General features: G+C 42.9%; 4 protein-coding genes and 1 long non-coding RNA gene across 5 annotated transcripts in view; all 5 read right to left on the minus strand.

The window, feature by feature from the left end:
- LOC134198260 (N-alpha-acetyltransferase 20-like) overlaps window positions 1–686 on the minus strand; it is a 3282-nt gene extending 2596 nt beyond the window's left edge. The window contains exon 1 of the mRNA XM_062667620.1: window positions 557–686. Within this exon, the coding sequence (XP_062523604.1) occupies window positions 557–686 (130 nt within the window). The remainder of the gene's footprint in view (window positions 1–556) is intronic.
- A 3825-nt stretch (window positions 687–4511) lies between these two features.
- Window positions 4512–5459, minus strand: LOC134198150 (uncharacterized). Its single transcript, XM_062667490.1, has one exon. The coding sequence runs from the start codon at window positions 5307–5309 to the stop codon at window positions 4686–4688; it is 624 nt and encodes a 207-aa protein (XP_062523474.1). The 5' UTR covers window positions 5310–5459; the 3' UTR covers window positions 4512–4685.
- Window positions 5460–5534: 75 nt separating this feature from the next.
- Window positions 5535–7665, minus strand: LOC134198151 (uncharacterized). The gene is made up of 3 exons (XR_009972789.1): window positions 7530–7665; window positions 7443–7467; window positions 5535–5670 (listed from the first exon to the last, which is right to left on the minus strand). It is a non-coding gene; the product is annotated as an uncharacterized LOC134198151 (long non-coding RNA).
- Window positions 7666–8497: 832 nt separating this feature from the next.
- LOC134198261 (uncharacterized) lies at window positions 8498–9079 on the minus strand. The gene has a single exon (XM_062667622.1). It carries the CDS (start codon window positions 9077–9079, stop codon window positions 8525–8527), a length of 555 nt encoding a protein of 184 aa, XP_062523606.1. The 3' UTR covers window positions 8498–8524.
- A 1435-nt stretch (window positions 9080–10514) lies between these two features.
- LOC134198506 (uncharacterized) lies at window positions 10515–11942 on the minus strand. Its single transcript, XM_062667917.1, has one exon. It carries the CDS (start codon window positions 11934–11936, stop codon window positions 10539–10541), a length of 1398 nt encoding a protein of 465 aa, XP_062523901.1. The 5' UTR covers window positions 11937–11942; the 3' UTR covers window positions 10515–10538.
- Window positions 11943–12212: the final 270 nt, after the last annotated feature.

Raw genomic sequence — 12212 nt, forward strand, 5'->3', positions numbered from 1 at the left:
CAATGTGCAAATTGACGTTGCTACGAAAAGTCTGTATCTCCATGGTCAAAAGGTCTCCACATTCGAAACTGTCACGGCGGCTACTAGTTCGGTTTGTCTGATAAAATTCGGTCAAGTCTACTCACCAGACAGAGTGGTAATTTCACCAGGAGAAGAACGGACAATATGGGGAAGAATTCATTCAAACACTCCAACCACGTGGACGGGTGTAGTAGAGGTACTGCATGAATTAACTGAACGATCGGGTCTACTGGGATGTGCAACTGTAGCGGAAGGAGGTAAAGAAAAGAATGTTCCTGTTCGCGTCTTGAATGTCACGGAAAACCCAGTGACCGTTTACAAAGGCCAATCGTTAGCCGAGTTTACTGAAGCTATGATGAATGAAGGCAGAACACGTGACGACGCAACAAAAACTGGTAAGATAACGTACGACCCTATCGCAGAAACGACCCTTGGAGAGTCCATTTCCACGGAACAAAAAAATCGCCTGGAGTGGTTACTGCGAAGGTATAACAAAGTGTTCGCTTACCCAGGCAACGAGGGACAGGTAACTCACATTGAGCACACCATTCCTCTAACAACGGACAATCCGATTGCATGTAGACCTCGTCGCCTGCCAACGCAATGGAGACTCGGAGTTGAAGAAGAAGTACAGGAACTGCAAAGTCGAGGCGTGATACGACCATCTGAATCGGGTTACGCAGCACCGGTGTGCCCAATAAAAAAAAGACGGTTCAATACGTCTCTGCGTAGATTATCGCGCCCTCAACTCCAAGACAAAGGATACGGCGATTCCAACTGGAAATTTAATAGAAGTTGTGGAATCGATGGCAGGAGCCCAATTTTTCAGCCACATTGATCTAGCGCACGGATACTACCAAGTGCCGATTGCTGAGAACGACAAGGAGAAGACGGCTTTTCGAGCCCCGTCGGGCCTTTACGAGTTCAATCGAATGCCATTCGGATTGAAAGGCGCTCCAGCGACGTTCTGTAGGATGATGGCTTCCGTGTTTAGACACATGACCCCCCTACAACTCGTCCTGTATATGGACGATCTTTGTGTTTTGTCGGTTTCGTTCGATGATCATCTTAAACAGTTAGAAGACACTTTTAAGACGCTGTTAAATCACGGCCTCCGAATTAATGCTAAGAAGTGTCAATTTGCAATGACTGAAATTATCTTCTGTGGTCTACGAGTGAGCAAAGATGGACTGGGCCCAGATGCAGATAAAACAGCCGCAATCGCGAAGATTCCCAAACCTGCAAACGTCAAAGAGGTTAGAATGTTTTTGGGTATGGTGGGCTGGTATCGAAGGTTCATTCCGCGGTTTGCATCTATCGCTAAACCAATGTATAACCTCTTGGAGGGTGACAAAGTCTTTCGATGGTCACACGAATGTGAAATCGCCTTCAGCACTTTGAAAGAGATGTTGATTTCTAATACAATTCTGAGTCATCCACATCCAGATAGAACGTATGTTCTTACAACAGATGCTTCCATGGTCGGGATAGGAGCAGAATTAGCTCAACAGACGCCAGAAGGAATAAGACCAGTTGCCTATTTCAGCAAGACACTTTCCAAATCAGAAAGGAAGTATTCCGTATATGACAAAGAATTTCTCGCCATTGTGATGGCTGTCCGTCATTTTCGCCATCATCTCATAGGAACTAAGTTTTGTTTGAGAACTGACCATCGTCCACTGCAGTTTTTGGCCAATACCAAAGACCCCTGGGGTAAACGTGCTAGATGGATTATGGAATTGGAAGAATATTCATTTACTGTAGAATATATAACTAGTGGAGAAAATGTTGTGGCTGATGCTCTAAGTCGACTTGAACACGAGAAAACCCTGAACTTCGACGAATCCGAAAAAATAGGTCAGAACAATAACCCTCCCAACCCGATCGCCGCATTTCGACTTCCGGAAGCTGCAACGATAGTAGCCAGTATAAGAGACGACTGGTCTATGGAAGAATTTATGAAGGCACAACAGAGAGACCCACTGTTAACGGAAATCAGCGATATTGTGGGTAGGGACCAAATTGGCCCACGTGTTGATATGAAAAATCAATCAAAGGTGGTAAAGGTAACACTGAAGGAAAATTTGACTTGGTCCCCTGAAGGTGTGCTTCAGAGGATCGCTCCGTCTGGACTGTTGCAAAATGTTGTACCGTCGACGTTAGTTGCAGAAATATTACGTCTTGCCCACGATGAACCCTTTTCAGGACACCAGGGAGTGAAGAAAACGCTTCAAAGAATCTTACAGCGGTTCTGGTGGCCTACAATCAGCGATGACGTTACACAGTACACAAAATCATGCGACGTTTGCGCTAGAAGAATGCCGGCATGTCCAAGGGCACGAGCACCGTTAAAAGAGCGACAGCAGGCTACACAACCATTGCAGAATATTGAAATAGACATCAAGGGTCCATTGCCGAAAACTGATAACGGCGCTCAATATATATTCGTCATCCAAGACGCGTTCTCCCGATTTGCAGAGATGCATGCGATCTCAAGACAAACGACGGAAGAGGTATGTGAGAAATTGCTTGAATGGATATGTAGATACGGGATCCCCACATGTATACATTCGGATCACGGCACCTGTTTTACGAGTCGAGCATTTGAAGAATTCTGTTCACGGTATGCCGTTAAACATACAATGTCGACTCCATACCACCCACAAGGGAATGGCTCGGTTGAACGCTTAAATCGCTCCTTGGGTGAAACGTTGTCTAAATTGGTCGCCTCGAATCAATTAGATTGGCAGAAACACCTTCCTGAAATACAGTTTGCCCACAATACCACATTTCATGAATCTATCGCCACCACACCTTACAAGGTCGTCTTCAAGGAAGATTCTAGAACAATAATTCATGCGGCCGCAGACGTGATTCATAGGCCACAATCTGCCGGAATCAGCGAAACCCCATTAGAAGTTGCGACGGCTAGATATTCTGGAATATCTAGGCTCTATAGCAGAGTCAAGACAAACTCGGAACGAATGACAGTACAGAGAAGAAAAACTTACAACAAGTCGAAGCTCGTATTCCATCAGTATCAACGTGGTGAGTTAGTGTGGGTTAGGAATAGAACGGGAAGACGGAAAGTATCAAGATATCTTTCACCGCGTTGGATAGGACCGTATGTTGTTGTTAGACCAATATCCGATGTTGTCTACGTCTTAAAATTGCCCCATGGCAGTAAAGAGATAACACTACACCATGATGCTCTGAAGCCATACGTACAACGGGAAGGACGATTTATGCCCGAAAATACATCGAGGAGTCCACGTTCCAGGAGCAGCCGACCGGTAAAGCGCCCCACTTCGACAGAAAATCGTGACAATACGGTCGGTTGCGAGAGCACTGACTCGGGAGAAGAGTCACCATCCGAAGCGAAGGGAGGTGCGGAAGACCAGCCTGGAATGCAACTAGAACAAGAGAGCCAACGCGCTTCACCTGAACCACCAGTTGTTCTAAGAAGATCTAAACGGATTCGCAAACTACCCAGACGATTGGATGATTACGTCTTAGAACCAAACGATGGGGAGGATAGTGATGTAGTGTATTGATACTTTGTATTGCGCAGTGCACGTTACTTAGATAAAGCACGCTATTCATTGGGTTCTATAAAAGGACACACGCACAATAAATTAGACATTGGTGTTACACTCACTCGGCTGTCGTGTTGCTACTCGCACCACCTTACAACATAGACATAGACATAGACATAGACATAGACATAGACATAGACATAGACATAGACATAGACATAGACATAGACATAGACATAGACATAGACATAGACATAGACATAGACATAGACATAGACATAGACATAGACATAGACATAGACATAGACATAGACATAGACATAGACATAGACATAGACATAGACATAGACATAGACATAGACATAGACATAGACATATATATATATATATATATATATATATATATATTGCTAATTGATTCATTAGCTCTTATTAATACATGTCTTGTTTCTTGCCAACTCTGGAATGGCCTTAGGTTACTAGTTAGAAAGTATTGTCCAAACACAGATAAAACGCTCACCATAACTTCCGGTATGGCAAACAACGCGTTCTCGCGCAATCATGCACGTCATTCAGTTAGGTCTGTCTGTCTATGTGTCCGTCTGTCTGTCCGTCTGTCTGGTTGTCTGTCTGGTTGTCTGTCTATGTGTCTGTCTGTCTGTCCGTCTGTCTCTCCGTCCGTCTGTCTGTCTGTCCGTCCGTCTGTCTGTCTATCTGCGGTCTGTCTGTTTGTCAGTCTGTCTGTCTGTCTGTCCGTCCGTCCGTCTGTCTGTCTGTCCGTCACTCTGTCCGTCCGTCTGTCTGTCTATTTGCGCTCTGTCTGTTTGTCTGTTTGTCTGTTTGTCTGTCTGTCTGTCTGTCAAACTCTAAAAGCAAACCTAAAGACCACTACATAATAATTACTACATAATACATTAGCCCTGTTTGTCTGTCTGTCCGTCTGTCTGTCTGTTGTCTGTCTGTTTGTCTGTCTGTCTGTCTGTCTATCTGTCTGTCACATATATTTTCAAACATTCATCTATCATACAAAGAGTGCTAGGCAATGACATAATGTTTTAGGTGCTACAGTACACAGGAAAAAGCACTAAAAACAGTAACAACTTAACTTAAAAGATAACCCAGGTCAGCCTAGTGGCTAAAGAACTGGGTTGAGTACTTAGCGCTACTTGTGTCACTTGACAAGCTTGCCATCTTCCTCAGTATGACTTTGGCATTGCATTTTTGCAGCTGAAGGGAGAATCTTTTTCGCCAAAAGTCAAGGAACTCTGCAGCGTTTGGTCTACCAATTTCGTCACATGATTTCTTTGCTAGTTTCTGCAGGAAGTTTCTTCCCATGACACCCCAGCGTCCAAAATGCTCCATAACCAGAGGAATGAGACTGACAGCAGTTCCACCTGGTAGACATTCCTTCTCGTATTTTGACTTTTTTCTCTCCTCTCTTCTCTCAGCAGCGGCGCCATCTGTTTCCGAAGATCTAGGGAAGATGTCCGAGCTCCATGGGTGTGCTAGAGCTATGTCCAGATCCACATTGCACCCAGAGTCTGAGTCGAAGGCTACAATGTCTGGCCGGTCATTGGAATTGGCATACCGATGCCTCGGTTCCCTTCGATGATGGATGTGCAGCTCCCGCAGGCAATCAGACCAGACTGATGCAAGCGATTCGTGCGACCAAACTGGCCCTCCACCGGTTTTGCATGTTAGCAGATGGTACCCACTGCTGTCCAGGGAGGCACCACAGTTGCATGTTGTCATCCAGTCAGAAAGTGGAATGGGCAAGCCCAACCTCAGCAAGGACGCTAAACGATACTCGTAAGAATTTAGTGCGAGCACTTCTGAAGTCGGGATTGCGTTCAGCCATGCACCAGCTCCTTTTCCTTTTGTAGATCGATGTCGTGCTGCATCTCGGGCTGTGGGTGCATCTAGCACACTGTCTGTCTGTCTGTCTGTCTGTCTGTCTGTCTGTCTGTCTGTCTGCATGTCTGTTTGTGTGTTTTTGTCTGCACGCAAATGAACACGACTTACTGTAGCCCATAATTTTTCCATTTGGTGCTTCTGCAACTTGAAAATACTCCGGCGACAATGACAAATACTCCAAATAAAAGGCTGGTCCATACTAAAACAAGATAAACGCTAAGGATAACAACATTAGTTATAACATTCAAATAAAAACTCTTAAAAAATAAGTAACTTATTTTAACAATACAATGTATTAATTAAATATTCATGCTTAGAGACATTGTCACATGTGATGCTTCCACTTTCGTGCAAGTTCTGTGACTTGTCGTCCATAGCCACAGTTCTCTTCAACTGTGCAGTGAGTCCACAAGCCATGCGTAGGATTAAACGTGAAGACTTCAAATAATTGCACTCCTCTACCATTTGCAACTGCAAGAGGTAAAAATCTAGCTCCAAAAATACAAGACTGATATGGTAGGTCAACTGAATCTGTTATAACCTTGACCATTCTCTGTGCATGGACAGAGCAGCTGGTGATGTCTGCCACAACATGGCGAACAAACATCGTGCATAGAGAAAGATTTTCTGGTTTGAGGATCAAGCTGTTGTATGTCCGTGATCTCCAAATGAATGATGCTACAACTATGAGAGAACAAGTAGTGCAAACCCCTTGACGGTAAGAATCTTGTTCCAATCGTACACCTCAAAATCAGTCTGCATGTAACTCCCTCTTCACTCTAGAAGAGTACTCACAACAAAGTATATCTCCCGCATGGCGCTGTGCTGGTTTCCTTACTGTCACCCATAGCTTCTTGTTGACAAAGTGTATAACAGCACATTTGTCTGAACCACACTTCATTATTGTTATTATTATTGTGTTGTGCTCAACCAGGTCAGTCTGTTTTGTTAGGCCTCTTGTAAGCACCGGAAGCAAACCATGCCTCAAAGATGCCTAAACCATCATGGCTGTCTAGACAGAAAACATGACTTTAGGCAGGATTAGACTGGATCCAAGAAGCACTGCTTTCTGTAAAGCTGCAAATGATGATCTGGATAATGTCTAGCCACTGTACAATACTTGTGTGCATTGTCTTGTCACTTTTACGCCCAATGCTCCCAACACCACTGAAATAGCCAGTGTCTGACACTGACACATACGTGCAGCTCACCTCCACCAACAAGTTGCTGTACTTCACCAACTTTTCAGAATGTTTCCACTAAATGTTGTCATCATCAGGACAGCTGATATCAATAAGAAGACAAGTGTCTGTCTTTATTTCTGAAGCAGATGTCAAGATGATTGTCACTGATTTTCTAAGCACTATTCCACATCATAGTGATGTCGTCGGTCTCCACAAGCCCATCAGAATGATTACAGTGTACCATCTGTTCTCCACTAAACCTCAAAATGTCAACTGAAATGTCCTGGTGGATAATGGCGGCCACCCAATTGTGTTGATCAGTGTAGTCTGTCAGTGCCAAGACACCACAGCCTGCCACAATGTAGTCTACTGTCTCCATCTTTTACTGCACAAGTGGTGAGAGTAGACTGACATTATGATGCAGACTATTGAACTCATATTATCGAGTCTGAAGAACTTGGCCTTGAGCAGCAACCACCAGTCCCTCGTTTGCAGTGATAAAATTTATAGTTAATGACATCAGCCATTCGTCTTGTTTGTGTCCACAAGTAGTTCTTCACGACCATGCACAGGCTTCCAACACCAGGACTGCACATGAAGGTACCCGCTGACACTAACAACTAAAGTAACTAAAAACGTTTTCATGCTGTAAATCAAGATCATCATGCTCGTTTTCTCATTTACTATGCTGACTGCAGACTTTCAGTCAGATCGACAGTCTGTTTACTATTGCCCTCTCAATGTATAACATCTAGTAGTAACCCTCACTGACAGTACCGGTGGATACAGTTTCTGTCAGTTTGTCTGTATTCCTGTGACAGAGTAGTGACGATATCACAGTACATTCGATACCATCACAACAAATGATACTCACGCGTTGTTAAAATAAAACATATCTTCACATCGAAACGGTCGCAAAGTGCACATAGTCAGCAGAGTTAGAATGATTGCCTTGACAGGGCAAATACCAACCACGTGACTGCGTAGTGTACCCCTTAGAATGGCAGAAGTGTTCGGTCTGGCGTACGAGGCAGATCTTTGTGATGCCAGACAATTTCAAAAAATGCCACTTGATTTACTAGTACACGTGCCCAGTGTTCGTCACTAAGTGTCAGTATTTACTGTATTCATTACCTAGCTAGGGGCTGACGGGCTATCTAAAGTAGGAAAAGTAATAGCTGGCAGGGTGGGAAAAATCTTGAATCTCGCTAACTATACATCGCAAACAGATAATTCTAACATCATTAGGAAGTTAGTGATGACGAAAAGACAAATATATAGAGCTTGTTTCTGATCTGTATTGTACAACCACAGAATTGGCTACTTCTTGTATAGCACGCGATGTGATTACGCCCTCATGATCAATTAGAACGACCACATGTGACTTCACACGCGCCGCCTGGTCAATTGTGGCATTCTAATTACTACAGGAGTCATCTGTTCCAGAAACAAAGGCTTCTTCGCTTTCCGAAGTCTCTTCTCTTCACGCCTTACTTCAATGAGAACACGGTCGACCGCTTCTTCAACTATCCCGTCGGTTTTCTACTTTTCGAATGACGTGTTTGACACAGTTGGTTCATTTCTCAGCTGTAACCTGCGTAATGCCTTCTCTCGCAAGCTGCTCAATTCCCGCCATGGTGAAATCCTTGTTGTGAGGTGCCACATAGCCCTTGACTTGTGCCCAGACTAGCTCGATCGGGTTCAACTCGCAGTGACCAAAAGGCAATCTCAGAACGTCATGACTGTGCTGATTAGCGAAGACGTCAGTCAGGTACTGCGAAGCCGGGTTTCTTGCTTTTATTAGCATGAACATCTCTGCTTTTAACAGTTTCCTGTCGTTTGGGATTTCGTGCGAGTCCAGATACTGGATCATGTCCTTTTTGTGCTTCTTTTTGTCGGGATTTTCTCAACAACGCTATTAGGATACTTGGCATTGTCAAGATCAATAACAGAAGTTGCTGAAAGGTTTGGAATCAACCTCTCTCTGAACCACTCCATAAAGTGGGCCGTGTTCATTTCCTGATGGTAGTTGCCGGTGCCTTTCTTTCCTCTGAAAACGAGGTCAGCATTAGAAATCCAACCCTCTTTCCACCCTGCATGGAGAATAATGAGTCTTCCACCCTTTCCTGATGGGACTCTCAAACCTCCTTTGCCGTCGTAGTCAGCCCAGCATCGTTTCAAGGTATGGTGCGCGTTGAGCCATGTCTCGTCTAGATACACTATTGGTCTTCCCTCATCTCTGTACTTCTTTATTTGTCTGAGATAGTGATGACGAGCAGCAATAATTCTGTGTTGTTCGCACAACGCTGTCTTCTTGTTGCGTGTTGTATATTTGAAGCCCATTTTCTTGACTGTTTTGAGAAGTGTTTGTTTGCTGTATGAGTAATCTATGTCTTGTTGTAGAGCTAAACTCAGTTTATCCATCGTTGGGAGTTCTCTGTCTGTGTAGAACCGGTGAATTCTACGACAAATGACTCATTCTTGAAAGTTGTCAGTCTCCTGTAGGGCAGGACCTGAACCAGACTTCTTGCCTTTCTTTGCGGGACTATGCACATCTCGTTCAACGTTTACTTCGCGATGAACTCTGAATACAGTGCGTTCAGATACCTGCATCGCCATTGCCGTTCTTTTTGTTACACTTTCCAGCATGATTGGCCCATCACGCTTCTCTTGCTCAAAGAAGACATGGACGTTACAGATCATCCGTTTGTGAGAACTTCTATAGGCATCGATTTTTTTCTAGAGCTCCTTCATTGAATTGTATCTGAGCTATCAGTAGGAATAGCTACGGTTTTTGCAATAGCAGCTGAAGACACTAGAGCAAATGGGCAAGAAAACATCAAAATTAAGATACTGAATAGATTGAGTGTACTATATAGCTAAATGTACGCGTACATGGAATTTATGGATGTTACATATGACATAGAGAATGAATGATTCATTACTGCACGTTGTAGCATTATGACATCAGGAATATGTTTACAGATGAACTCGCTTCCGTTTTGATGTGTAATGTAATCTGTATACCTTCCGTAATGTCCCTCCTAGGCTCCTATATCTACATAAACATTTGCCGCAATTCCCACACTGGCAGCTATTGCTTTTCCTACTTTAGATAATCGCCAATCATGACGTCATGACTGTGCAAACTCTAATCTTAAAAACTTTGACACTTGAAAGGCAGTTTGAAATGACACCAGAAATTCAGCCATCTAAGTTCCTACGCCCCTGGCTCCTAGCGGTTGTGGGCAGAGCCGTATTTACTGATATACGGCTCTGATTGTGGTTTAGCCTCGACCTTCCAGACCTGTGTGGCGCTTAAGGACAGCACACGCGATGTTTGCTAAACTATACCCACCGTCGTAATCAATTAGCACGTTTGATACGTACCAACCAAAAATATAGGTTTGAGTCTTGCTTGCAGCTATTTTCTATTGTAAACTTTCCGAAAGTAAAGTTTTCTCATAGCAACTCTAATTTACTGACAAGGGTTTTCTAGTTAGTAGTCACTGTTGATTTGTTAATTAATTATACCATAAATTATATCACCTGCTCTCTATCACGCTACCGTAATTTTACTAAACCCGGTTACGATTGTATTGAAGGAATGCAACTCACAATACACTAGACTATTGTATTAGAGGGATGGATCTCACAATACACTAGACTATTGTATTAGAGGGATGCATCTCACAATACACTAGACTATTGTATTGGAGGAATGCATCTCATAATACACAAAGAACTCATTTATTAGATAAACGAGGAGCACCTCACTAATACATGGCCATCACACTTAACAATAATGTGGCGCCAGTAAAGTAATAGTAAAAGCTCTAACAAGTAATGTACAACTAAAATAACTAAACTAGGATAAACAGAACTAGATATTGTTTCTGGCTAACCATATTTTAAAAGATTCTTCAATTGTCACCTTTACGATTGATGATAATAGTTGACGTTGATTGTGAGGAGGAATAGAGATGACATCAAGGAAGGGAAGAAGACTTGGAGTATCAATAAAGCCTCTAGATCCTATTTGAATATTTAGTTGCTTACAGGTGAAGCCTTTTGATTTGATGGTCATCATGAAGTCTGTATACCGTTCTGATTTTCTTTTATTTGCATCAAAAAAGTTTGTTTCGAAAGGGATTGTTAGTTCTATGACATAAAATTTGAGCGTATGATTATTCCAAATCAACATGTCAGGCCTTTGTGCAGTAGGAATGATGTCAGACGGAAACTTTACTTCACAGTCTTTTAAATCAGCAAAGATGTTGAATTGATGTGGTAGATGGTTAATAGCCGCATTATAGAGAAGACTGAGAACAGAGTCGTGACGTTGATTGTAATGACGACATTGTAAGAGGACTGAGCAATTATTGAGAACGTGAAGAAGGGTTTGACGTTGATGACATAGAGGACATTTATCACAAGAACGTTTACTCCATAGGACAAGATTAGCATTTGAAGGGAGGGTATCAGAAACGGCATTGAGGACAAAAGAGAGTTGATGACCGGGAAGACAAGAGACAACATTTGCCCAGACGTCAGATGAACAGTTCTCTAGACGGAAGATGGATCCCTGGACATGTAGATTCTTAGTTCTTGCAAGAAGTTGTTTTTGGTGTTCCTCCTTTAGTCTTGATTTGGTGATGTCACTCAATTTTGCTGCAGAAGCACCTGGTGTTTCAGATAGTGACTTTGCTGCTTCTCTAAAAGCAGAGAATCTGTTGCTATACGATTTATTATATGCTTGACTGGTGGCCAAAGAGCGGACACAGTTGTCATGTGAGGATAAGAGACGGGCAGATTTTGAAGACTGGAGGGAGATGGAAGACGTAGACAAACGGGGTAAGCCAAGACCAGCATTTTGTGGGAGGAGGTAGAAGATGGCAGTACAGGCCGAGCGACGAAGTTTACACCATTTCTTGAGGTAAGATGTAACAATTCTATCTAATTCAGATTGCAGCCAGCTTGGTGAAAGAGGAAGTAGAGACAGGTACCACGACAATCTTGGGAAGATTCCATTTTGGTATAATTTTAGTTTCCACCGACAACTAACAGGGCAATTGTCCAATTTCTCCATCAAAGTCTTTGCCTTGCTTATTAGAGAGGATTTGAAATTATCATCGGACAAGTTTCCATTAATTGGCATTCCAAGGAAAAGGAAAGACTCAGAACCAAGAAAGGGAACAGACTCATTAGAAATTGAAACAGAAGGATCACGAAGATGGAATTTGGGTTTAAAACTAAGACCTAAACAGCTGGATTTGGACATTTTAATGGTCAGTTGGGACCACTGGCACCAGTCAAACACAATATTACATAAACGCTGTAAAATTGAAAAAACCAGCACCAAAATTTAAACAAAACCAACGTTCCAATATCCGGGACTAGACTTAGACAAATACAATGCATCTCACAATACACTAGACTATTGTATTTGATGAATGCATCTCACAATACACTAGACTATTGTATTGGAGGGATGCATCTCACAATACACTAGACTATTGTATTTGATGAATGCATCTCACAATACACTAGACTATTG

This window comes from Corticium candelabrum, chromosome 2, assembly GCF_963422355.1.
Source record: "Corticium candelabrum chromosome 2, ooCorCand1.1, whole genome shotgun sequence".
In the NCBI taxonomy this organism is placed as follows: Eukaryota; Metazoa; Porifera; class Homoscleromorpha; order Homosclerophorida; family Plakinidae; genus Corticium; species Corticium candelabrum.